At 47.5% G+C, this 27,946-nt stretch overlaps 1 protein-coding gene and 1 pseudogene across 1 annotated transcript; both read right to left on the reverse strand.

The window, feature by feature from the left end:
* Positions 1–231: 231 nt before the first annotated feature.
* Positions 232–14,662, reverse strand: CHST12 (carbohydrate sulfotransferase 12). Its single transcript, XM_074965195.1, has 3 exons — positions 14,591–14,662; positions 12,716–12,772; positions 232–1,807 (listed from the first exon to the last, which is right to left on the reverse strand). Exon 3 carries the CDS (start codon positions 1,711–1,713, stop codon positions 454–456), a length of 1,260 nt encoding a protein of 419 aa, XP_074821296.1. The 5' UTR covers positions 1,714–1,807; positions 12,716–12,772; positions 14,591–14,662; the 3' UTR covers positions 232–453.
* A 3,089-nt stretch (positions 14,663–17,751) lies between these two features.
* Positions 17,752–27,946, reverse strand: part of LOC141994640 (kinesin-like protein KIF19) — a 31,019-nt pseudogene continuing 20,824 nt past the window's right edge.

Consider the following 27,946-nt stretch of genomic DNA (forward strand, 5'->3'; position numbering starts at 1 on the left):
TGCCTGCACACGCCAGCTCCGAGTTTAGCCTCGAGTGGTTTGTAAACCCCAGGCACTCCTGGAAGCGGTGCCTCCGTCACACACAACAGCACTGAGACCACACATGGGGGCAGGGGCTTTGTTTTTTACTCCACCTCTTCCTTCCCCACAACACACAATTTGTATTAAATATTTTAAATATATTAATTTTTAAAAAGTATTAATAAAAAGTGACCGAAGGACAGAGCCGACCGAGGGAACGAGGAAGTCGTCCGATTGCAAAGGGAGAGGGGGGTCTTCTGGTGATTTACAGCTGGCTGGAGTATCCTGGATTCTTGCAAATTTGGAAGGGGATGAGTAGAAAAAATATACTTAATTTTATCTTCCTGGGTTGGGAGATTAAGAGGAGGATACTGTAAAGTTTTAAATATTTTTGGTAATCCCCCTCCCCACTCCTCCAATTTCCAATTGTTTTTAGTCTTTAAGAAGATTTTCTGGCTTGGGGTAGCCAAAGAGTACAAAATCAGCCTCGTAAAGTTTGTAGAGCTGCTGCCTCCAGGCCAGAGGAATTTTGGCAAACCAGTCCTCCTCCCAGCTGCTGGCAGTCCTGTTCCGGTAGCTGGGGGGGAAGTGGAGGAGCCTGTCCACCTTGAGAAGCTGCAGCAGATGAGCTGCATCTTCGTTGAGGGTCTCCAGCTTCCCGACAAAGTCATAGTCTATCTGGCACGGGTGACACAAGCGGTAAACCTGTCTCCAGTGCTCATTGAAAGGGGCCATCTTCTCTGTCCGGGGGTCCAGTAAGTACTGGATGAAGTCAGGGAAGGAGACTTTGAGGCCCGCCTTGAAGGCCTCGCTAACAGACGTGGGGAGGTTGGTGTGGTTGGAGTAGAGTTTCAACATGGGTATGGCAAAGCGCCGGTAGAACTCCTCATTCTCCAGCTCGAACTTGCTGCGGAAGGCAGAGATGAGCCGCACGAAGGGGTCACGTACAAAGAGGAACTTGGTGTATTTCTTCAGCTTGATCTTCATGAGGTGGCGGGAGAACTTCCCGTAGCGGCGCCAGAACTTGTTGAAAGTCAGGTGGGTGCTGGAGTTGTGGACGTGCTCTCGGGGAATATCCAGGGGGTCCTGGTAGGGGACACCCTGATCCAGCAGGCTCTCACTCAGCACGATCATCACCCGCTTCCAGTTGGTGCAGGCCACCTTGGGGACATAGCAGTAGATGATGCCGTGGCGGTCGTCCACGATCAGGTGGTTCAGCTCGTAGTTGGGGATGTCGTCGAAGGAACGCTCCTTAGCGGGGAAGGTGAAGCTGGAATTGGCACAGAACTCCCGCAGTGCCCTCCGCCGCTCAGCCTGCAGCTTCTCCTGGTCCAGGCTCACTCTGGCAACGCGGGTGGACCAGTCATAGCCTCTCACGTTCTCCTCCAGGTTGCCCAAATCAGGCCTGCTGGAGCCCTGCAGTGGGGCCTGCTCCGTCTTTCTGTTCAAGGGACCATTCTGCCTCAGGCCAGAACTCAGAAGCTTCTCTAAAAACTCATCCATGTCCAACAAGCCTTTGCGTTCTTCATCCTGAGCAGCGGTGGGCGGAGCGTCCGGGGCATGAGGCCTGGAGAAGGACGTGTGCAGGTAGAAATGAGCTGTCCCCACGTTGTCCCAGTACACAATGATCAGCAGGATCATGAAGACGGAACCCAGCACCACCGAGAGGCGGAACAGCCGTGCTTTTGTCATCCTAGCTGTTGCTGGGGTGGTCTTTTTCTCCTGAGTTCACCTCAGCCTCACACAGTGCTGCTTGGGACACCACATTGTGCTGCTGACAAGGAGCCTGGAAGGGTACAAAAAACAAAGTTAGTCAGTCTCTCTGATGTAGAGTGACCCTGTAGGGTAACAGCTTCCATGTGGCCATACGTACTCCTGACCCTAAGGTTTTGTGTGACAGGAGCTGTATGAAACATCCTGTTCCCACCCAACTACACACAGACCACTGGCCCTCATGGGGTTAAATGCAGGCCTTTCTCCCTGCTGTGCCCAGCATCAGTTGATAGCATAACCAGTTGCTCCTACCCCACTTACTGGGTTGCAGGTGGTTGGGGATTAGAAAGTGAAAGTAACCAGTTTCTTAGGCATGGTGCTGCATGCAGCCAGGTTAGAGCGGACTGGCCCTGCTAAGTGAGTGCTCTGGCTACTTTAGAGGATTGCTGGATTCAAAGTCAGTTATTATCTCCTGCAATTTTATCGTGAGTGTTGCAATAGCTGGCGTTTTTCTTAAGGGCTCCAGCTCCTAGAGTCACGTGATTACTTGAGAATCTCCAATTTCATGACAAAAAAATAAAAATAAGATTTCAGCCCTCGTGAGAGAAGCTTGAAAACATGAACCTGAAATCTCAAAAATCAGAAAGAAAGTAAAAAAGTAGCCAGAATTTATTTTTTAAACTCATTTTTTAAACCAATATTATTCATGTCGGGGGCCTGCCTCATGGTTTTTGAATACTTGACGTTAGCAATCCCATAACGTGATCTCACTTCCTTCATTCAGATGCCCCTAAAGCCACAATACTGTGTTGAAAATAGAGATTCTATCAGTTGAATGGGCGCGAAGGGTGTCACTGCTGGGGACATCAGAAGTCAAAATTCACCTTCCTCCACGGACTGCGAGTTGGCCCAATGCTATGCTTTATCTAATCTCTGTTTCAATGTATCCCACGGATGATAACTCAATGACCTCTCTTGGCAGTTATTCCCTTGTCTATTTGCTTTTGCCACAAGGAGTTTTTCCTATGATTTAATCCAAACTTGCCTCTAATTTATAAAGGGGCCTGGCCCTGATAAAAATCATATTTAACATTCTTTAGGGTTTTACTGTGGCTGTTTGACTACTGAGATCATGCAGCTTCAGGGTTGCTCCTGCAAATCTACTTTTCTCCAGCCAAGAGAAACCTGTCCTGCTTTTCTGGAATGTGTTGAGCAGGGGGGCTTCTTGTCTGGCCCAACATATTTTGCATTTCTATAGCACCTTCCATCCAAGCCATATTAGCTCAGCCTTGCAAACCACTTGGCAGGCGGTCCTATCCCAGTTACAGATAGAGAAACTGAAGCACAGAGGTTAAAATACTCGCCCAATATCTGTCAACATAGATTGTGTCAGAATATGGAACAGAACGCAGATTTCCTAACTTCTCCTCACTAGCTGCACACATGATCCCAGAGGGAGGTTTGTGGAAGGGAAACAGCTGTATACCCCACTCCCAAGCACGGATGCATTTTTTCTAATCAGGGGATACACGCAAGGTGAGGGCTGGGGAGCCAAGCAAGCTGAGTGCAGCGGCCTCAGCTCCTCCCCAATTTAGCTCTTCCCATAGTCAGACCAGCAGCGGGGAAAAAGCTTGAGAGCTCAGGACTGCCCCACAAGCAAAGCCTCTCCAGTGTCTTGACAGAAGGTAGGAGAGAGCAAGGAACAGATAGCGTGTCAGAGCAGCATGGCCCAGTGGACAGGACATTGGACTGGGACTCAGGTTCTCCATGGTCTATTCCTAGCTCTGCCACTGATCCGCTGTGTGACCCAGACAAGTCACTTCACCTCCCTGGGCCTCTGTTCCCCCTCCCATCGATTTTCTGTCTGTTTTGACTACAGAATCAGTACAGCAGGAGCTCTCTCTTACAATGGGTTTGTACAGTGCCTAGCACAAATGGGCCACAACTCACTTGGGGTCTCTAGATGCTACTGTAATACAAATAATCAATAATAATACACAAGAGTTGCCTTTTTGCACCTCGCTCAGCATGGACAGGGAAACTGGCCAGCTCTGTTTATTGTCAATTTCACGTCCTAGTTGTGATGCAGGAGCCGAATTCTGCAGCATTCAGTTCTCACAAAATTCAAACTGTTTGCACTGAAACCAGTGTATTTATTTACTTTTAGCTTTCATGGTTTCCCCCTCCCCCCAAAATTCTCTTTATTTTCTGTCAACAAAACCGAGGTTTTGGGGATTAGTGTAGTTCAAAGGTCATCGCTCCTGATCTTCACCCCGATCAACTGCAAATAAGTCCTCTCCTTGCCCTCTTGCAGTATATCAAGACTATTCAGCCACTCTGTCTGCTCCTTAAAGGACCTTAGACCCATCTTAGACAGTGCTCCTTTCATGAAGGTCAACTCAAACTAGTGAGGGCAGGACAACAGTTCAAACAACTGAGCTGAGTCTAAGTTGGTGACATGAAAGGACAATTGATAAACCCCAAGCAATTAGTATTATTCTTTGAATTGCTGTAGTACCTAGGAGCCCTAGTCACGGACAAGAAGCCCCCTGTGCGAGGTGCTGCACAAACACTGAACAAAATAGATGATCCCTGCCTCAAAGAGCTTGCAAGTAGCTGTAACACTGTGAGCATGTTTGCACAAGTTAACTTCCTGCAAAATCCATGTGATGCGCCCCCTGCACTGATATCAATAGTGCTCCATGCACATGTGCAAAGAGAACAAATGGGAAGATAAACTGAGCAAAGCCATGTTTGCAGCAAGCAGGGTAGCAATGCAGCTTGCCTGGTTCAGCAGCCCAGGGAAAAATGGTCTTGCAGTTAAAACAAAAGGCCAGGAGATCCAGATTCTATTCTCAGCTCCCTATGGGAACTTGGGCCAGTCACTTGCTGCCAAATTTTCAGAAGTGGCCTCTGAGTTTAGAGGCTCAACTCAAGACACCTTGAGCACTCACAGCTCCCACTGACTTCCAATAGGCGCTATAGGGTGCTCAGCGCTTGGGGAAACCGGCCTCTTGTTGGGCTCCCAAAAACTGACCTACCCACAATAAGTGACCACTTTTGAAAATGTTGGTCTTGGCCTCCCTGTCTCAGTTTCCCACCTGTAAAATAGGTACAATGTAGGTGAATATTATGACCGGGGTAATTAGGCTGTTTAGTTCATTATTCTTTACAAAGCCCATTGAGATCATTGGATGGCAGGCAGGGGCCAGGGAAGTGCAATGCATTAGAGAGGTTAGAAGGTTCCCAGTATTTTAAGAGAAAGAATCATTTTTCTTTTTTAAAACCTCTCTCTCTGATGAGATGTCACTTAGGAAGGTGAATAAAAAGGTGTTAACTACACAATCTCACTCCTGAAGAGCACTGAGGCTATCAACACAGAAAAGCACCAATTAGAAACTCCCTAAAACACAAAAACAGCCCTTTCTGCTGACATCCTCATTCTGTTTAACAGCCTCAAAACAAACCATATCCACATCAGTTATGAAAACAAAACCATTTGTGCCCATTAAGTAGCTCTGAAAGGAGCTTTTTCAAAACCAGCGCTGGGTTTCTTTCCCCCCAAAATGCTGAGGCCGTTTGCCAGCCAGTTCACACACACACGGCCTCTCAGGGCAGCAACATTTCCACGTTGTAAAGGGAGAAAAATTAAAAATAAAGAGCATCGGCCAAATCCAAGCAGTGCTTGGCAACAGTACATTTGATTTAAAATACAACACCTGAAGCGGATTGGGATTCATGGCTAGGGGGGTTCTTCATGGAACCTCATGTTCCGCACCCCACCCAACGGGCAAGCACGGAGACTGGGATGGGAGAGACAAACTCTGAAATCATCGGTAGTGAATTTTCTCTTATGGGAAACTTGCAGGGAAGGGAAGAATCTAAACAAGACGAGAGCGAGGCCGTGGGATTGTTGGCATGCAAAGTTAGCATGGGGTCAGCATCTGTTTTGAGACACTGCTCTCCATCCAGATGAATCATGATAAACAAAAAACAGCAACCAAACCCCTCCCCAGTTTGTAAACTAAACAAAAATGGCGCAGAGGGAAAACTACACAACAAGGTCCAGTATGACAGCTCTGGGTACGTGTGCCCTGGAGACGAGCATACTTCCCTCTTTCCTAGGTGCGAGCCAAAGCATCATAGAACTGGAAGAGACCTCCAGAGATCATCTAGTCCAGTCCCCTGCACTCATGGCAGGATTAAGTATTATTTAGCCCATCCCTGACAGGTGTTTGTCTAACCTGCTCTTAAAAACCTCCAATGATGAAGACTCCAGAACCTCCCTAGGCAATTTATTCCAGTGCTTAACCACCCTGACAGTAAGGAAGTTTTTCCTAATGTCCAACCTAAACCGCCCTTGCTGCAATTTAAGCCTATTGCTTCTTGTCCTATCCTCAGAGGTTAAGAAAAGCAATTTTTCTTCCTCCTCCTTGTAACAACCTTTTACATACTTGAAAACTGTTGTTATGTCCCCTCTCAGTCTTCTCTTTTCTAAACTAAACAAACTCAATTTTTTCAATCTTCCCTCATAGGTCATGTTTTCTAGACCTTTAATAATTTTTGTCGCTCTTCTAAGGACTCTCTCCAATTTGTCCACATCCTTCCTGAAATGTGGTGCCCAGATCTGGACACAATACTCCTGATGAGGCCTAATCAGCGCAGAGTAGAGCAGAAGAATTACTTCTCATGTCTTGTTTACAACACTTCTGCTAATACATCCTAGAATGATGTTCACTTTTTTTTTTTTTGCAACAGAGTTGCACTGTTGACTCATATTTAGCTTGTGATACACTATGACCCCCAGATCCCTTTCCGCAGTACTCCTTCCTAGGTAGCAATTTCTCATTTTGAATGCGTGCAGCTGATTGTTCCTTCCTAAATGGAGTGCTTTGCATTTGTCCTTATTGAATTTCATCCGATATACTTCAGACCGTTTCTGAAGTTTATCCAGATCATTCTGAATTATAATCCTATACCCCAAAGCACTTGCAACCCCTCCCAGCTTAGTATCGTCCACAAACTTTATAAGTGTACTCTCTATGCCATTATCTAAACCTTTGATGAAGATATTGAACAGAACCGGACCCAGAACTGATCTCTGCGGGACCCCACTCGCTATGCCCTTCCAGCATGACTGTGAACCACTGATAACTACTCTCTGGGCACGGTTTTCCAACCGGTTTTGCACCCACCATATAGTCACTCCATCTAGGTTGCATATCCCTAGTTTGTTTAGATACAGAGAAGGGCTACTAGGATGATCTGAAGAATGGAAAACTTGTCTTTTTGAAAGGAGACTCAAGGAGCTTGGCTTGTTTAGCCTAACTAAAAGAAGGTTGAGGGGAGATATGATTGCTCTCTATAAATATATCAGAGGGATAAATACCGGAGAGGGAGAGGAATTATTTAAGCTCAGTACCAATGTGGACACAAGAACAAATGGATATAAACCGGCCACCAGGAAGTTTAGACTTGAAATTAGACAAAGGTTTCTAACCATCAGAGTGAAGTTTTGGAATAGCCTTCCAACGGAAGCAGTGGGGGCAAAAGATCTATCTGGCTTTAAGATTAAACTCGATAAGTTTATGGAGGAGATGGTATGATGGGATAACATGGTTTTGGTAATTAAATATTCATGGTAAATAGGGCTAATGGCCTGTGATGGGATGTTAGATGGGGTGGGATCCGAGTTACCCAGGAAAGAATTTTCTGTAGTATCTGGCTGGTGAGTCTTGCCCATATGCTCAGGGTTTAACGGATCGCCATATTTGGGGTCGGAAAGGAATTTTCCTCCAGGGCAGATTGGAAGAGGCCCTGGAAGTTTTTCGCCTTCCTCTGTAGCATGGGGCACGGGTCACTTGCTGGAGGATTCTCTGCTCCTTGAAGTCTTTAAACCACGATTTGAGGACTTCAATAGCTCAGACATAGACGAGAGGTTTTTTGCAGGAGTGGGTGGGTGAAATTCTGTGGCCTGCGTTGTGCAGGAGGTCAGACTAGATGATCATAATGGTCCCTTCTGACCTTAATAGCTATGAATCAGCGTTTTAGCTCAGTTTGTCCAAAAACACTTAAAATGCACAATTTAGGGATTTTTTTCAATGCATTTGCTTGCACTGATCAGGTATGAAAGAGCCAAAGACCAGGAGTGGCTGGTGATCTAATTATCGCTTTGCACTGCAGTACCAAGCATTGAGATATGGATCTTGGATTCAGTCTCTTGTTCTGTTCGTCAGCAGGGGCTGGAAGAGCTGCGGATAGAATACATTCCATTCCGAAGAGTAAGAAGGCAGGTATTACTCAGCAATAATTCTCTAGGCAAGGTCAGTTAAGACAGGGACTGACTGGATCTAAGAGTTGCTTAGGAAGATGCAAAGGGAGCTAAAGGAGGGGTAAACTGTAGTGTGCGTGTGTATGCAGGGCTGCTGGAACTAGGGGTGCTGGGCGCAAGGCAGCACCCCCGACTTGAAGAGGTTTCCATCATATACAGGGTTTACAGTTTGGTTCAATGGCTCTCAGCACCCCCACACAAATTGTTCCAACACCACTACGTGTATGTGTGCGTGTTTATATGTCGATACTTAGGCTCGCAGTCTCAGCCCATTAATGGAAGATTTGGAATGCTGCTGCTTGGCACATGGTTTTTTTGTTGTTTGTCTGTATCTGTCGGCCTGTCTTGTCAGTAAGATTGTGAATTCTTTGCAGCAGGGACTGTTTTCTATTCTGGGTATGTACAGTGCCCAGAATAGTGGGTTCCCCCAATCCTGGCTGGAGGCATTAGATGCTACTGGGATGCAATTAAATAATAATAATGTTTCAAAGAGAGAAAAGGAGGACTTGTGGCACCTTAGAGACTAACCAATTTATTTGAGCATAAGCTTTCGTGAGCTACAGCATCCGATGAAGTGAGCTGTAGCTCACGAAAGCTTATGCTCAAATAAATTTGTTAGTCTCTAAGGTGCCACAAGTCCTCCTTTTCTTTTTGCGAATACAGACTAACACGGCTGCTACTCCAAAATGTTTCAAAGAGAATCATTCACTTGCAAACTCAACACCAATCACCCTCCATAACACGGTGCAGCTATAGCAGCCTGCCAGCACTGCTGTGAAATCTCCCACCCCAGGACACCCTCTCTCAAGTAACAAAAGCGTTCGCCTTACCAAAATGCAGTGTTTAGTGTTGTAACAAACACTCACGGCCCTCTGGATCATTGGAAGGATGTTCATTTTGAAAGCCACTGAATTCAGACAGCTTTACCCAGCCCACTCCCAGGGCTCAAGCCTGCTTTCCGGGGTACAGCACACATCTGCCAGAGCACAGACTGAGTTTCCAAGATACATAGCAATGATCAGCGGAGGATCAAACAAAATCCTCTCCTGTTAACTCGGTCAGTGCCATATTCACTGATGGGATTTCTATCAGCAACCCATAATGGGACTTAGTTAAACTAAACCAACTAAAGGAGAAAAAAAAATTATTCTGTCAATTATTTTCTCTTTTTCAATGCCAGTGTGATTTTAGTACTAATAAAAGATGCAAGGCTGAAAGCCTTGGAGACTAAAGGTCTCTATATATACACAGAGAGAACAAAGGTCTGAGACAGGTGCCTGAGCCATAACCTGAAGAGAAAACCTCTACAGGTGAGTAGGGAGTTCACACTATATGGCCCACGCAGCCCTTGGTCTCAAAGCTGAGAATGCCAGCAAGAATGCCCTTCAATGCCAATTAAGGTGGTGGTATTTGTGATGCGGATGCCTGCCAAGTGGGAACTGGGCTGAGCACCAAACTCATTTCATACAGGCCAGGTAATAGCCATTGGATGGTAATAACTTTTAGCTACTACTGACCTGGCCCGGATTGGAACCCGTGACTGGCTCTCCCTCTCATTAGTAAGCCTGGCTATTTGTCTCAGGTAACAACAGTCACAGAAACCACCAGAGACAGTGGCTCCTAACCTCTGGCATAGAGCCGGGGTGTTTATCATAGGGGTCAGAGTCCACTGACTCCAGTGGTTATTATTGCAATGGATTCCATGACTCCCTCTTCCCCACTCCTAGGACTTCGTGCAACAACAACACTTTCCCCTCCAGAGAAGCTGAAGATGTAGACCAGACCTTCAGCAATGGGGCTTAAGAGCTGTTGCTATGACCCATTTTCTTCTGTTCCTGGTCCTTTAACATTTTTTTTTTGAGGGGGGGGGGGTTGCACGATATAACAGGACATGAGACTTTAGAAAAACTGTCGATTGCATTTTTTGCCACGACTTACCACATCTTTCCCCCGTGACTGTCAGGGAACTCTACTGTCCGTCACCTGAGCCATCCAGCCCCCTGAGCCATAAAGCACCAAACCTCGAGTGGGATATGTTTAATCAAGCGCATTTCGAGGTTTTTATTTCACTATATGGTATAAAACGTTTGAGACCAACTCAGCTCCAGTGATCTGCTTTCTCTAAGAGGGGAAACTCAGCAGATTCTGACATCAGAGTCAGACCAGGACTGTGCTGACTTAGCCAAAACCAAGAAAGATTTTTGCTCATTCTGCAACATCCAAAATAAACTGCTTCGCCCCCACGCTGCAAAAATCTAATGGCTTGTCTAGACAAGGTAAATTTGTGTCAGTGTAACTGCATCAGTGTCAGTATGTCACACTGATACAAACCCCTAGTGCAGACGCAAATCGGGCTTACACTACTGCAGCAGTTCTCCAACTGTGGGTTGGGATCTCAAAGTGGGTCGTGACCCTGTTTTAATGGGGTCGCCAGGGCTGGCTTAGACTTGCTGGGGCCAGGGGCCAAAGCCCGAATGCCACTGTTTGGGGCCGAAGCCAGAGGGCTTCAGCCTTGGGCAGCGGGGCTGAGGTTACAGGCCCCCTCTCTGGGGCTGAAGCCCTTGGGCTTTGGCTTTTCCCCCTCCCCCATCCCCGGGGTAGTGGAGCTTTGGCCCCTCCCCGGGACCGGATGGGCTCAGGCTTTGGTCCCCCCTCCTGGGGTGGTATAGTAATTTTTTTTGCTATTGCATCTTAGCCCAGTGTGGGATATATACATGGAGGGGTTGCACCAGCATAGCATCATCAGTGTAGCTACATCAGTGCATTAGACAGGATCTTAAAGCTGCACTTCAATAACCAACTGAAGTTAAACCCATTTTCCTTCATATTCATTCAAGCTTTTTTCCCCACCTCACTATCACAAAGTCCAATGCCATATGGGTTTAGCAGTACCAGCCGCCCCTTCTCTAATTATTTACTCGGAAGTGTTAACTCAAGAACCATAAACATTTCTAGGCCTTGTTCTACAAGGGGTTCCCAAAATACAACAGGTTTTATTTGTACATTACATTTGCTGCAAGGCCCAATACTCACCCATCAATTCTGGGCCTTTCAAATACTGTGGAGTCTGAGCAAGTCTCAGTTCCCATAGCCCTAGCCAACAAAGATCTGGGATGTTTCTGTTACATAGCTGGTCCAGAGAGCAAAGGTTGATGTATCAGAACACTGCAGTTCATACTGTCTGAGTTTACACTAGAAACCCCTTTTGTAAGGCCAATTTTCAAGTGTTTATAACTTTAGTATTTATAATTTACAGCTGTGACATTTTACTCCGTGCTGAAATTTTGCCTGTTGGGTTTCAGTGCAATTAATAAATTGCTTTATAGCTTAGTAGTTGAGTGGGTCAGCAAAGGGCAAGTTCTGACGGCCAACACTAGCTTGCAGCAGCCCACATGTTTATCAAACAAAGATTTCCCAGTAAAATGGTAATTTACCAGTTTTCTTTCTGTAGTATCTGATCAAAGTCTGCTGTTCTCTGGTCTTTAGAGCCCAGAAGAGGGGGCACAGACCTCAGGCTATTTAATACCCTGTCCCAGCTGAAGAGTGAAAGCTTTTTAAAATGTCAAATGGGCTATTTTAAAATTATAACCCTAAGAGTCAGAGAGAAAAAGAAAAGCATAAAAACACCAGAGAGGGCACTTCTCCATCCATTCACCACACCACAAACCCGTGAAGACCAATTCGGGACTGTCGGTTTCCAAAGCCATGGAAATGACCTGGGCTAATACAGGAAACACACAGCTGAGTTACAAAACCCATTACACAATGTATTGAAACAAACATGTTACTCAGCTGCACTTGAAAGTACAGAGTCCCAACACGTCCCAGCCTGCCAGGGCTAGGACTATGGAGGAAGATGACTGCATCACTCAAGGATCCTCTAGGACCGTGGTTCTCAAACTTTTCTTTCCCGGCGAACCACTTGAAAATTGCTGAGGGTCTCGGCGGACCACTTAATGATCTTTCCAAATGTTGTTTGTAACGTTAGCTATCTATCGTAAAGCGTGTTGGATAAAAGCACTGTATAAAAAAAAACCCTCAATAATAAACTTTTTTTGTTCTACAAATAAAAGCACACAACTCATATTTTAATATCAGTAGTCTTACCTTTCTAATGTGATGGATGTGTCCTCTCTACCCTGCCACAGCAGCCTCCGAGTTGGGGCTGGGAAGGAGGTGGGGGTCTCTTTCCCGCCACAGAGCTGAGGCTGGGAAGGAGGGCCATCTCTCCCCAGCAGCTGCAGCCCTGGAGCTGGGGAAAGTTGCCTCTTTCTCTGGCCACCGCAGCCCTGCACATCCCAAATTCCCCCCACCCCTTCTTCTCACCCCTCTGCCCCTTCCCATCTACCTCTTATTCCCCCCAAGGCCACCACCTCACCTTACATGTGCGTCTTCTCCAGGGTCCAGGCACCTAATTAGAGGAGTCATGCCTGCGAGGCTCCATTAGTTAGGTGGGTGACCCTTCATTCTCTCATGTGCAGCCCTCCAGGCACACACCTTAGAGGGAACTATCCGCGGACCTACTGAATGGAGCTCGTGGACCACTGGTGATCCGTAGACCACAGTTTGACAACCTCTGCTCTAGGAGTTAGCCACAGAAGAGCATTACAACTTCAAAAGGATTTACCAGCCCTTTTAGGCATAGCATACCTGCTGCTGATCCACTGGTGAAGGGATGGGCTTCATAAAGGTCTCATCATCCAGGGCCTAGATGCATGAAAAGAAGATACATGACCTACTACAAACAGCAGTTGATACAGATGATCTTTTGTCAGATTTCTGCTCCCTTCTAAATTTCTATGCTAAATCCATGCAGTTACTTAAAGATCTAATATTAGAGATCTGTTGTCCCAACTGTAGCCAGAACTTGCAAATGTCTCATTTTATCAGCCGGATATAGGGTAGTGATGCACTGAGTTAACCCTTTGATGGTTGCAGTATAAATACAGAGTCTCTCCACACCAGTTTTGAACCAGAGTAACTTCACCAACTTCAGCTGGGTCACTTGATTTACAGCAGTCTAATGAGTGGCAAATCAAGCCCAAAGATGAGATTGGGCTAGAATCAGGGCCATGGCTTCCCACATCAGAAGACTAGGGCCTTTCCCATCAAGGACAAAGCATAACACTCAGTCTCCACATAGGCACTTCCACTTCCCCAGCTATTATTCTGCAATCTCACTTCTATTTCTAGCTTCCACTGATTTCTGTTCAGATCTAACCAAAGAAGGAAAAAAAACAAACGGATGAATACACACAAGGGGGTGGGGGAATATAGCAGGTTCAAAGTGATGAAGAACAGCTGGACTACATCAAGGGGCAATCACCCACCTCACATTCATATCTGTATCAAGCAACATCCGGTCAAAAGTGTAAACGTGGCTTTAAATGCCACCAAGTTCCAACATCTGGGTCTGATTGAGAGCAACAGAGACCCTACCCCATGGTCTCCATTCCTGAGAGCCAGCTGCTTCCAGGACCCTCCCGACTCTCTGTCAGGTAATATCAGGAGCCCTGGCTGGACCCAGGCTGAGATGCTGCCCAGAACCCCCCGGAACCGTGCGCACATTCACAAGCATTGTCTCAAATGGCCAGCAGCATTCCTAGCCCGTTCTGTGCTTTCCCAGGGCCACCACAGGCTATGCAGCGCCCTTGGAAAGCCTCACCCACAGCACCTGGCTTTCTGCCCGGAGTGTGGCTTCAGGCATAAGTCACCCCCGTACAGCCACCCCTCTGCACATACATGGGCCACCAAGATCAGAGACAGGAAGCTGGGCAGCAGGAGGAGCAACTGAACTGGTACGTCTGAGCTTCCCCGTCAGTATTCACATTAACAAAACCGACCCAGCATTAAATGCATAGAAATAAACCTGAGGTCAGCAGCACCGATGTCCAGCTGTGCCTGGAGGGGAGGGTCAGGTGCGCTGCAGTCGGCCTGTGCCCTGGGGGAAAGGATGAACCCCGCACCGCTGGCCAGCTGTGCCAGGAGAGGAGGGGCCGTTGCACCCCGGGGGATGGAAGGGGGAACCCCGCACCGCTGCCCAGCTGTGCCAAGAGGGGCATTACACCCCGGGGATGGAGGGGGGAACCCCGCACCGCTGGCCAGCTTTGCCCGGAGGGAAGAGGGAACCCTGTACCGCTGGCCAGCTGTGCCAGGAGGGGAGAGGGGCATTGCACCCCGGGGATGGAGGGGGGAACCCCGCACCGCTGGCCAGCTGTGCTCGGAGGGGAGGGGACGCTGCACTCCAGAGATGGAGGGGGGAACCCCGCACCGCTGGCCAGCTGTGCCAGCAGGGGAGAGGGGTATTACACCCCGGGGATGGAGGGGAGAACCCCACACCGCTGGCCAGCTGTGCTCGGAGGGGAAGGGGCAGTTGCACCCCGGGGATGGAGGGGGGAACCCCGCACCGCTGGCCAGCTGTGCCCGGAGGGGAGGGGACGCTGCAGACCCCTCGCACCCTGGGTGGGGGGTCACGGCTCCATCCCCGCGCCCGGCCGGAGCCCCCGCCCCGGGTCCCGCTCTCACCTCCGCCCGGAGCCGCTGGCTAGCGGAGCATCCAGCCGCGGCGGCAGCCCCGACTCCTCCCCCTGAGCCACCGCCTCTCGCGAGAAGCCGGCCGGGGGGTCCGGCCAGCGGGGCCGCAGCGCAGGCGCCGCTCGGTCCAGCCGCGGGCGCCCTGCGGGCCGGTCCCTGCCCCGGCCGCCCGGGGGAGACTCGGTCCCGCGTTCGCTGGAGCCTTTGCACCGCGGGGCTGGAGCGGAGCCTTGGCCGCCCCCGCCCCAGCCGGCCCCGGCCCCTCAGGGCGCCCCCGCCCGGCAGCGGGTGCAGACTGGGCCGGGGAGCGGGGTTTAAAGTCAGGCCCCGCCGCCGAGGCGAACTCTTCCCGGGCATCGCACGTGGAAATGACTCGCTGGGCCCAGCTGGGTTCAAATGCTGCAGTCGGATGGAAATTGCGACAGCGGCTGCGCCCCCTTCTCTCACTCTAAGGGCGCTCCTTGCACGGGCCCAGGGGGATTCAATCCCCGGGAAGCAACCCGGTCTAACGATGGTGGGGGAGAGGGAGAACTGGCTTCTGTTCTCCACTCCGCCACTGTCCTGCTGCTTAACTTCCATGCCTCGGTTTCCCTGTTTGTAAGATCTGGGCAATACCAGCCTCTGTAAAGCACTTTGAGGCTCATGTGAAAGGCATGATATAAATGCAGAGTATGGATCCAGGTAGAAAGGCCCAGAGTATTTGGAGTTCATCCATCCAGGCTGAAGGGCCTCTCTGTTCAGTCTCATTCACTCAGTGATCTATTCATACCGCCTTAAAGCAACTCTCTGCCCAGTCCCTCTCCCCTGCATTGCCTACTGGGAGAGTTCTGCTCCCTTCTCTGGGATTTTTCCATGTCTCTCTCAGGGTGCAAATATTTCCTAATGGAACTAAATTGTTTATCCCTGTGGGTGGCTCTCTCTCTCACATATTGATGTGCATCCTAATAGCAAACAAAACTTCCCCCTCTGCATTGGACTCAAGTCAGCAGGAGAGTTTGTATGTAGCATCTGAATTGAAGTGCTGTCAGTCAAGCAGCAATGGCAAGCCAACAAAAATGCTATACAGCTTCCCCTCTGTAAACCAGGCCAGAGACTGAGGGATTATAGTTGGCATCAGATTATAAAGCAGTTTCCATTAATATGATCTGTTGCGTGTGGCTCAGGTGCCAATAGCAACAGGTACTCAAAATAATCTGTGGGAAATGGGAAGCCAAGAATTGCTCATCTTTTCCTCTCAAGCAGACAAAGCTAGATGAACATAGGTATAACAATTTCAAAAAGAATCTTAGCTCTCTTAAAAGATTTATGGGAAACCCACTGCACTGTAAAACTGTATTCCAACCAGTTACTGGTAGTAGGAAAACTTGTTAGTAGTTATATTAACCTAAAAGTCATTGTTGAATTGGTTACTGATTTTGTAACCATCTTGAAGGAGAAAAAATAATTTAGGCAAGTTTATTTTGTGCAAGGATTTAGTTTTGTGTGGATCATGGAATGGTGGGTGCCTAGAGGTGAACTGACAGTAAGACCGGGTGTGCAGCGGGGCCCGTTGCTGTTGTAGGTTGGTGCTTTGGGGGAGAGAGACCACTTAGAAGTGACCTGCTCTGAGGTAGGTCTCTCAGCTGTGCTGTACTTCTTGTGAAGATGAAGGCAGCTACAAGCGATCCCATTTGTGCAAATTAGGTGCAGCCCTGGGGCTTCCAGCAAGTTGTCAATCATGTGAACAAAAGTTTGGGCTCCCCTAATTTAACACACCTAAAATGTATCATACAAAAGGCCCAGAGGAGTTTAAATTCTTCTCTCTTTCCTCACACGTAAAAGGCAAGAACAGGAGAGCCCGTCATTCCAGGTCAGAGGCAATGTCCTTCATCTGAGTTCTGAACATTAGTGCCCTCTCTCTCCTATGATACACTCAGCTTCAAGAGACTGGGGACCGACTCTTCGGAGTCCAGAGCAGCAACACAGAGTTACTAACTCCAAGTGTCTGAGGTCTCTCTCAAATCTCTACAGTCATATTTTTTTAACTTGCGGATTTTAAATGTAGGAAAATTATTAAAAAACATTTAAAGGTGGCATTGCATACAATGGCTCCGATTCATCTTCATCTGTGTGGTGTTCCTGGAAAATTAGCATCAGCTTCCATTTGTTTCCAAATGCGCAACCTCCAGTCTGAGTTATGTCCATAAACCAGTGCCTTAGTGTCAGGATTCAAAGTAGCAGTCTGAGGGAAATAGGATCTAGCTTCTGAACACTGTGACTTTTCAGAGTGAATCAGCCCAAAGGTATTTAGCAGAGATGTACACATTTGGAACATTCATGATAATCCATCGCAGTCAGTTTCTTGCTCCCACCTAGTTCACATGGTGTCCTGTAAATACAAGACTGGCTCAAGGCCTGCTGGAATGGGTTTATTTTCACATGGTCTGTGTTTATTTTATCTAGGTGTGCTTTTTATTTCTTTACAAGTTCTCCTGGCCCCTCTTGTCTACAATGTGACTTATCAGGCTTTCTGCTGTTTAACAGAGAACTCAAAGAGGAGTGTCCATCAGACCTTATTACATTATACTGAAACAGTGAATAATTCTTCATTTTACATACTTTGCACTTGTATTGCATTCCATTCAAGGATCTCAAATCAAGCCTCCCAATCCAAGGTGAAGTAGTGGATTATCATCATCCCTAGTTGACAGATGTGGAAACAGAGGCCCAGAATGGTTAAGTGACATGCCTAAGGTTGCATAGTAAATTAGTGGCAGAACCAGGGACAGCATCTAAGCATCCTGACTCCATTTGTGCTTCAGCCGCACAAAGACCCTTCATAACTTACCTCCCCTTTGAAACTGAACGAAGCCCTAAAGATGACAGTTCCTTACATGCTTGCACTGAATGCCCAGCAGGTGGCAAAGTGGGTGTGGAGAGAAGCTATTCATATTTGGGGAATAAAGGCCACATTTATTCAATGGAATGGCTGACCTGTGCCACTTTATTTGCAATGTGAAGAAAATAACAGGGCCAAGAAAGGAAAATGGTAAGTCTAGTATTGATTTACAAAATGCATGTCCCTCCAAGAAACCAGGGGGAGAACTGCTGGAAAGAGGGGTTTGGTTTTTAAGAAGAAAAACACATTGCCTTTGTTCACCTCCAACCCAGCTCATAACAAAGTCTCTGCCAGCCACCAAACCTCTTTTTCAAACTCCCATCAGATCTGAAATGCTCTGCACGTGGCCAAGTGCTTAGAATGCCGCTGGCTGCTCCCACTGCCAAACATCTGCTCAGCTGAGCAGCATTCCAGATAGACTTCACCTTTTCCAGCTCCAAGGCAATGTGTATAAACCTCAGAGAAGGGGGCAGGGGATACTTCAAAAGAGTCTGCAATTTCTTTTGATAATAGCCCCCCCGCCACGTGTGGGAGGTTTCCACAGGTAAAGAGAGGATGCGCCTCGTGCAGAGTACCAGATGGTAGACTCCATACTGCTGATGAACAAAAGGGGTTTCCTTTTCTTTTGCATGTTATTAACAAAAGAACCCGCAGTTCATCTTAAAGGAAACTAACAGCTGCAGCACAGTGCAGAACAAAACTGTAGGGAGGCTGTGGGGGAAAGCACCAAGCAGTGTGCACACTGCCCCGTCTGCTTCCCAGCCTCAGAGCATACTGCCTAAAATGTGTCTTAAGAAAAACCCTCCCTGCTTTTTAGAACCCCTATAGTCCTTGTCCCTCAGGAACAGATGGAATCTTGCTCTCACTGGTGATTTTATTTTGATCTTGGCAGGTTCCTGAAGCTTGTGATGGGTTGCTTCTTCGGCTGGTTGCTGGCACCATCTACAGGCCCTACGTGCGAAGGAAGATTGAGATGTTTTTTATCATCATATTACAGGAGAAGTGTCTTGCCTCAGTGTCCCAGAGTAAAGGAAGCACTAAGCCTTGAACCTCCCTGATTGGCACGAGGCACTCTCAGCATTGGTCAGAGGTGGAAAGAGATACAGATTGTTTTGGGTCCAGATGGAAAGCCACCTTTTCATTCACTTCCTTAAACATTTGAGAGAATCTTAGTGCAATGCATTCAATAGCAGGAGCATATTCTCATACCGCTAGTTCATATTACAGCGGTGCTTCCTACATGGATCAGACGGGGATTGTGAACACATCTGAAAATGTTCTCTCCCCACAAAGGAGTTAGTTTTGGCCAAAGGGGAGGAAGAATGTAACTTAGATGTTTGGAATATTGCGAGTTGTCTGCTGAAGTGTGTGGCTTAAAAGTGTGGCTGTAAGAGACATACCCACAGGATTGCTTTTCCAAGCCAGCAGTTTGTGGGGCATCTACAACGCATTCAGATAGGCCTACTACAGAGCAAGCGTCATAAGGAAATATTTAATAGCGGAATATTGATGTTTTCCATACTGACCTTTGACTCACTTTTGTAGGACCTGGCCTCTGGTCTGACCTGTATTGCTCTGCTGAACGGTGCTTGGGGGAGTGTTGCCTATCTCCAGCACCTGTAATAGATTTTCTTCTTGATAGCCTGAGAGAGAAAGACAGAGACCTGTACTAGAAATAGTGGGAAAGGAACACAACTTATGCAGCAAGCAATGACAATTCAGTATAGGATTCACTAACGGACCAGCTGAAATAAATGGAAGGGCTGCAAATGAAATGTTAACAGTGGGAAACAAACTTAAAAAGGAAAGAATTTAGCAGTGGTGGAAGGGAGCAGGATGGGGATTGAGACTTTCAAAGTCTCCACAGGGATATGAATGCCAGATTCCAGTTAGAATTTAATGGGAATTGGGCATCCAGTTCCCCTAACCAGCTTTGAAAATCCCACCCTGAAGTCCTCTGTGTTCAGCCACAGACCAGGTGTAGCAGTCTGAGCACAATGTGCCTCAGGCCTGACCTGGACTGGCTAGCCCTCGGGCTGTGAGGTGCTTATACAACAGGCTCATTTAGTCTTTGGCCTCTGCTGAGGATGCCAAAATGGAGGCCAGCCGGTTCCAGTTGTGGAAACCTGTCTGCTGGGCACTGGTCAGAAACCAATAACTTGTTTCATATACGGCACTGAACAGCAGTGAGATGATAACTTTTGGTCACTGCAGTATGGGGACAGATTTGAGCCAGTGACTTCCAGAGGAAACGCTTCTGAAAGCCTATTACTCATCAGGAGCCATCAAGTCTACCTGAAACACTGCTTTTGTGCGTAAGTATAAGGCTCCCTAGATAAGTTCATTTTCGGCATAAACCTCTGCTGTGGCTTATTTCTCAAAGACTAATCCACATGTTGCAGCCATACAGATATGGAGTCACATCAGGAACCTTGTATCAGAGGGGTAGTCGTGTTAGTCTGGATCTGTAAAAGTGGCAGAGTGTCCTGTGGCACCTTATAAACTAACAGACGTATTGGAGCATAAGCTTTCGTGGGTGAATACTCACTTCGTCGGATGCATGTAGTGGAAATTTCCAGAGACAGGTATAAAGATGCAAGCAAGAATCAGGCTCGGGATAACGAGGTTAGTTCAATCAGGGAGGATGAGGCCCGCTTCTAGCAGCTGAGGTGTGAACACCAAGGGAGGAGAAACTGCTTTTGTCATTGGCGAGCCAGTCACAGTCTTTGTTTAATCCTGAGCTGATGGTGTCAAATTTGCAAATGAACTGAAGCTCAGCAGTTTCTCTTTGAAGTCCGGTCCTGAAGTTTTTTTTCTGCAGGATGGGCTGCCTTTCATATGCTATTGCATGTCCAGGGAGACTGAAGTGTTCTCCTACAGGTTTTTGTATATTGCCATTCCTAATATCTGATTTGTGTCCATTTATCCTTTTACATAGGAAACCTTGGGTCCTACCTGTATGGTGACTGATGGGGAATTTGACCTTTGTGGCAGCAGGAGTGGCATGGGATAAGTTGCTCATGATCTTCAACGCCTGGAAGAGTTTAGCTCGGGCAGCTTGTCCTCAGAAACATTGTCCATATTGTGGCTTGAGGGAGTCCGATGCTTTGCTTTCCAGAGCTGAAAGACACCATCAAGGATTCTGTTGACTTAAACCTCCCAATTCAGGAGGCTCTATTCTCTGACCATGGGCCACATTACACCAAAACATGTTCCCTCGCTCCCTTGTCAGTCTCTTTGGCTCAGGCTGCCCTTTAGGGAAGGGTAGAAATGGTGTTGGGGATGTGTGACATGTCAGTGTGAGTTATTCAAAACATTATCTGTGTTATAACTCAGTGTTCTCTCCTTCCCTGGACATAGCCTTAACCTCTGGCATTACTGTCTGCGGCCTGTTTTCCCACCCCACCTCTGTCGGCTGCTGCACCCATCCCACTACTGCCTCCAAAACCACCTCAGCTAAGTCCTCCACCTGATCTCTACCTGCTGATCTACCCATCCCCCCTGAAGGAAACATACAAAGTGTCTACCTTTTGGGAGGTTGGTTCAAGGGAGCGAGATCTTTTCTTCCTGACTTTCCTCTTTGCTCATTTCTCTCGTTCTTGATCCTTCTTCAGTTCTCTCCTGGCTGCGTAGTGCAGCTGCTCCTTTCTCTGGGGCTCTGCTGGGAGGCTCTCGATACTCACAGTATCTTTCACATGAGGCTCTGGAGTGAAGCTGGACTGCACATATTTCGGCTCCAACATATCCTCCTCAAAAAAATGCCCCGAGGTGAGTTCACTCCCATGGTTTCTGTGTTGGGCTATGGAACGTCGACTGGCTGCAATGCGAGAGATGCTTTTGGTGCTAACGGCAATCTCCGTCAAGGCCTCCAGACTCAGTGGGGCAAGCGTGATCTCTGCAGCTGACTTTCTCCTATTTAAGTCCAGGGAGGTGGGGGAACATAGCTTGGAGGCCATCTTTCCTACAGGAACGCCAGTCGGTTTCTGCTAAAAATCAAAGCCATGGAATCGGACAACTCAGGATTTGCTTTTTACTTAACACTTAAGGTGTTTTTCATCTTCCAACCATGTTAGAAACATTAATCAATCACTACCACACTCCAGAGAAGTTGGTAGATGTTAGTATATCCATTTTTGCAGATGGGGAAACTGAGGTAGAGAGAGTAAGGGAAATACCCAAGGTTACAAAAGGAGTCAGCCTTGGGATAAGAACCAAGAGTAACTGCCTCTTGGTCCTGTACTCAGGCATTAGGCCATGTCATAATCTCTCCCAAAGCGTCCACATATTAGCCCCAAAGGAATCATATGTGATTAGATTCTTAAAATTCTTAAAAGAATTTTACAAAGGCCTCATTACATGATATGGCACCAGAAAATACCAAACTCCATCCAGCTTCAGCTTTTGTGGGAAACAAGCAACATTCCTGGTCTGAGTATTGCAACATCAACACAAATGTCAGAGAAGCTTGACACCCAGGCAAGAGTCACTTCATCATCTTCCTCCCTCCAGATAGACACGCGTACAAATATTACTTTGTGCCTTGGATGCGCCGAGTAGAAAATACATTGGTCTAGGGGAACTGGCTATTGATCTAAAGGTATCTGTCATATCACTTCCTTGTCCCATAATTTATGTTGCATCTATCATCAAGGTGTTTATATGACTCATCACAGGAGTACCTGAGCATCTCATGAACATTCATTTATCCTTCCCACCTGTGTTGCAGGGATTACTACTATCCTTGTTGTACAGACAGACAACTGGGGCCTGTAGAGATTAGGAGGTGGGAGTAGAACCCACGGCACTTGGATCCCAGCCTGTACCTTATTCCTCTGGGAATGGAATGTATTACACACGGATATTTATCTTCCTCATCTAGAAAACTAGTCTCGGACTCCTCACTGCATCATACGACTTGCAGCCACGATGGGTCCAACTGCTGCGTGCACCCTGCTCTTGCCAGAGGAAAGTGCTCGCTGTGGCGGTAGACCTTGAACTCTGTGCCTGCCAGTGCTGACCTGGTGCAGTGGGGTTCTTGGCAAGCAAAAGAAAGTAGGGCCGAGATGGGTGTCTGGATTCCCCAGTTTCCTAGTAGGTGTCGTTTTGGATGATCTGTAGCTGTCACTGTGAAAAACACACACATGGAGGCGTGAATAGATTGAACTACATGTATAAGAGCCAGGCACTTGGCCCGTTAGAGGGAGAGGGGAAAGCCAGTCAGCCCTTGGAGTGTTTGGAGACACCTGTTTGGATTAACTCCTCCAAAATGTATGGGAAACCAGGACTGATTTAAAAGCAGGGGTGGGGAGGGAAGATCCAGGGTGGAAAGAGAATTTCAGAACTCAGGGAAACATTGAGGGGACCCTGAACCCACTTAAAAGAGCTTCATTAATATATATTGGTTCAACTCTTTCACACTGATCGGTTTACAACCAAAGTCCCCCTCACCCCACCCACTCCCTGAAGAAAATTCCTACTAAAACACAGAGCTACCTAGCAATTGCATAATTCAATAGGGACTTCTTTCCTATTGGCTCCCTTTTCTGGGGGTTCCTCTAACATGGTCACTCATTTGGGGATCTGTCCTCTAGGAACCAAGTCTGGCTTAGGACTCACGTTGGAGAGACTTTGCAGGGCTCTGCATCATTGGGCAATGTTCACCTTAGTAAGTATGTTACTACAACATCTTGGTTTCCCTTTTCCTCTCCCCTGCCCAGCCCCCATAAAAAGCTCAATGCAAGCAGCTGGCTGTTTGTACTGTCTGTCAAGTTGCCTCTCACTCCTGTTTTATTCTGTCATTGGTTTGATCTCCGCACAATATATCTCCACCGATAACAGCAGATAGTTGGTGCTTCGGCCACATTGAAAATATAACCCCAGTCTCTACACCAGCCACGCACAATCCAACTCAGAAAAGACAATGGGCAAGTTACATAGTATAAAATGACAGGGTCGACAGACCTCTAGCCATCGCAGCATAGGTCGCACTCTGTAATTAACTGCTAAGCTGCAAGGCCCGGGAGAATGGGGCTGATGATGGGCACGTGGACAGAACGGATGGAAATGCATTCACCTGTCTGACTCCAAGACAATGGACGGAAGCTCAAACTTTGCTCCACAAGGAAGACCCTTCCTGTTGCCAGATAGCCCTTTTCTGGCCTCTTCTTTGTTTAGGTCCAGCTGCCGAGCTATATTCAGAGCACAGCCCCCTGGGGCCACAGAAAAAAGGGAGGTTAGTGGGACTGTAGGCAGACACAACATAGATTTTTTTCAGTACAAACCCCTTTTCACTCAGTCGGCTTCTTTACACACAGATCTCCTAATGCAATAGCCACCTGCCCTCTCTCTTGAATCCCTCATTACAACCAGTATTTTGTTTTCAGTTTGAGACATAGCTTTGGCCTGGCACTGAAGAAGGAGCAAAGAGAAAAATCTGAAAGCAAGGGGCACGTAAGAGGATTTCCTCACTTCATCTGCGTCTGTAAACCCTCCAGCCCACAAACCTAACGGGCTTTGTTTGGCTCAAAAGGCACCAATCTACAGCACAGCACAGCTTCCTACACATGCCCAGTTACTCTTGGAGCCTTTGCAACAGAGCAAGCCTCCTAATCAAATGCAGGGAAGCTGGCTGATGAAGCTTGTGTGGTTTCCTTCTCCAGGATTCAAAGCCGCAACCTGCCATCACCCAATAACATTAAAGAGAGTGTCTGGAATAATTTTGGTTCCTGTATATCAACGTGACTGACAGCAAGTTTATTATTCAGAGTGAAAACCAATTCTGTGTCAGGTTTATTGGAGACGAGTCATAATAAATGTGAGGAGCTGCCACTGGGGAGTCCCACCTGTTATTACAAGACATTAAGAAGCTGCCAGTAAAATATCACTTTCACAAGAAATACTCACAAAATCTGCAAAATGAGCAGAGACTGGCAACGTATTCCCCTTTCCTTCTGACCACGAGTTCCTAGGGTTTGAATGCTGGCTGTGGTTTAGGCCACCAGGATGCCCTTAGAGGTGATGGACACCTTTGGTTGTCAGGGGAAGCAGGTTTACCCACAGTAATTCTGGCTCTCCAATTGTACTGTTTCCACAGAGCTCCGCTGTAGGAACTGAGTGCCTGGCCACAGAATCTTCCGAGTCATAGCTGTCAGTGAGGGGCATACATATCCCTCAAACCCAACATGATAGGGACTGAGGGGAATACCCTGCCCCTTCCAGCTGTCCCTTGGTTCCTCTCTACCTCCAGAAGCCGTAGGCCTTAAGGTCTGAGACAAACAAGAGTGTAGATCCACTAAATAGCAAGAGTATCTCCACTAAGTCACACCTGAACACTAGCCATTCCTCAGGAGGTGGGCTGAAGAGGACCATCTGCTGAATGGTGACTGACCTACCAAACCCCTCCCCCCCAAATCAGCATACAATTGGATATCGAGGCTCCAATCCAGAAAAGTACTTAAGCCTGACACTGAATGGAATTAGCTGAGCTGATTTCAGCTCTGCCTTACCCTCAGCGTGCTGGACATCACAGACTGAAGCAGGAGCAGGTGAGTCAGGGTCCCCTCTTCTAGGTCACGGCAGTGCAGTTGATACAGCATCCCCAGCGTCTCTGGGACAGGGATGTCATGGCCTGGAGTGGGAATGGGAAGGGAGAAAGTTAGGGATCATGGCAGAAGGAGCAGCTGGCCTGATTTTTCAAAGGTGCTGAGCACCCACAGCTTATGTTAAAGCCAAGGGAGGACAGTGCAGAATTTGGCCCATAAGCAGGAAGACCTCTAGATGGAATTATTTCTAATGTTCCCCATTTGTCATCAGCTGCTCTCACTCCAGAGCAGGAGTGGTGCTGGCATTTTACCTTTGATCAGCATTTGCTGCTGCTGAATGATTTCCTCGCAGAGCAGCCCATGCTGCTGCTGGATGACAAAATCCTTCTGGCATAGCAGATTCTCCTTGTACAAGGCATTTGCCTGCAACTCCGTGTTCCCCACCTCCAGCTCATGAGCCTTGCAGAGAAGCCTCAGCACCTCTCGCTGGTCCTCACTAGTGATTTGTTTGGGTAACAGCTTCTCCATCTGGGAGGCTTTTTTCTTGGCATTGGCTAAGCGCTGCTCCAGCTCTGACTGAAAAGGAAGATAAGGGTTTGCGTGCACCGTGGGTCTGCACTGAGGTTTGCTAACTTTTATTTATTAAATGCTCAAGATATAGCTCTGGTATCTGATCCGTTCCAGCTATTTGCAGCAAGAGATTATACTTCACTCTTCCTGGAAATGGGACATGTGCACATTTTGTTTAGCAATGATGATGACGATCATCCACATTCTGGTATTGCTCACAATGTGGCTAGGTAGTGTCCAAACACACAGGAGGAGACAGTCCCCGGCCTGAAGAATTTACCAATGTGAAATGCTGTCTAAGTGTAAGGAATTACTGGAGTACCATACAAACACCGGCTAATGAATCCACCTAGCACCCCTCAGAAGGAGGTACAGAAACATGATTATCCTCATTTTAAAGGTGGGGAAAAGGAGAGAGAGTTTGTGACTTGCCCAAGTAAGAAGAAATCAGTGACAAAACCAGGATTAGAGCTCAGGAATTCCTAGCCCCTACATCCACTCACTATCCATGTTACCCATATCTAAGTTCCTGTAAACATCTCTGCATGACTATCTTAAATACTGGTGTGGTAATTGCCCAAAACAACACTCCTCAATGACTCATAACAAATATCCCTCTGCATCCCAGAGGGAAATACAGGTACAATCTCTTCCCCTTGGTTTTATCATAGTAAGTGCAGCAGCGTCACACAAGCCTGTGTTATAGAGCCGCCTGTATACTGACACCATATTCTCAACCTCTCAGCTTCAACCTGCAGACAGGGCTCCCAATGTCCTTCGGAACTAGGGTTATCTGCTGAGTGGCCAAAGCGTACGAGGGGACCTCTGCACAGAGTTGACCGCTCATGTGCATTTTCTATTTCCTCTTTCAGGTCCTCCAGTATCTAAAGTGCTTGCTCTGCCTCCATGCGATGCCCCACTACGCTGTTGACATCACAGCCACCCTGGTACTCCAGCTGCGGCATGGGACCAGGCTATGGAGAGGTCAGCTAAGTGCTTTATGCTTGCTCTCACCTTTAAGGTTGCTGTTTTTCACAGCTCTGCCAACAGCACGTTGATCTCCTCTCTTGCTACAGTGACTTCATGAGATTCCGGGGAACCTGCCCCCTCTACTTCTCTGTCTGCCTCCTCCATGTTTTCATCTTCCTTTCCATTCACCAGCTTGTTATAACACTTCCGAGCATGTTGAGTCTTCTCTCGTTCCCAGCTGCCAGCAAAAATACATGAGTGAAAACCATTAATCACCAAGGGCCCAGCAACAGTCAGTCAAACACTAGTTAGCCAGTGACCCAATGCCATATTTGCCCAGTCTTCTGGTGCTTTCCCCATTTCTTCTTGTATGGCAACAGCTGAACTAACTACACTAATACTGACAGCACCGTGGTCAAGAACATAACGTAGAGCAGCCTGCAAACATCATCCTAATTTCTAGGGTGGATATAAAGAGAGTCTCCAGTGAGATGTTTAAACTGCAAGGGCGCACTGCCTCTGCCATCACTACAAGCTGCTGTAGCAGGAGCTGTAGAGAGATATTTACTGGACATACGTCATCGAATGGAGATTAAAATTCAGGTAAGCTTCAGAAAAACATAGTCCTATAAAAATTTACAGAGGTGTTGAACAGACTGACCGATAACAAATAAGCACCAGTACTCAGAACTTACCACAACTCAGTTTGTCCAATAGCAAGGACTGGTTTAGCTCTATTTACAATGGGAAAGTGTACCCCTGCAGTATGGGAAGGCGGAGAGAACACAGCAGAAGCACGGGCGTGATACCTCAGAGTTGCAGATGTTAAGGCCAACAATCCAGGTTTGCCATCACGAGTTAACAGATTTCAATGAAAATTCAAGGCCAGGGGAGTGATCGGGCACAGGCTTTTTTGGTGTGTGTAGGGGCGGGGGGGAGGGGGAGAAATCTACCATTTGCACTCTCAGCTGTGGCTCTAAATTTTATGCTGGAGAAAACTGGCAGACCTACCTGCTCAAGGTAGTATTACTTTGTATCAATGACACTTTTGACCACATGCAGCCTCTATGAATGAAGAACTAGTTTAACTCCTGGCTTACATTTCGCAATGGGGGCTAAAAGCCACAGAGCTTCCCATGCTGGAGATCCAGTCCCTCAGGAAAGACACCACCTTAAGTTTCTACATACTGTATTGATGTTGCAACTGTAACTGATAACTGCAGCGTGTTGAAACCTGACCTCAACCATGCTATCTCACGCCCATCAGAAGCACTAGGAGGGATCCAGTGCTTGTGTCCAGATGGCAGAATCCTCTTCCTATCATAGTGCAGCACCCAATTAAATCACTATGCCCCTATTAGGTTATTCTGCCCAGCAGTCTGAGACTCT

Source organism: Natator depressus, chromosome 10 (assembly GCF_965152275.1).
Source record: "Natator depressus isolate rNatDep1 chromosome 10, rNatDep2.hap1, whole genome shotgun sequence".
NCBI lineage: Eukaryota > Metazoa > Chordata > Testudines > Cheloniidae > Natator > Natator depressus.

Bases quoted from the DNA above. Each gene is read 5' to 3' on its own strand.
- CHST12 (XM_074965195.1), bottom strand. From the start codon at position 1,713: ATGACAAAAGCACGGCTGTTCCGCCTCTCGGTGGTGCTGGGTTCCGTC.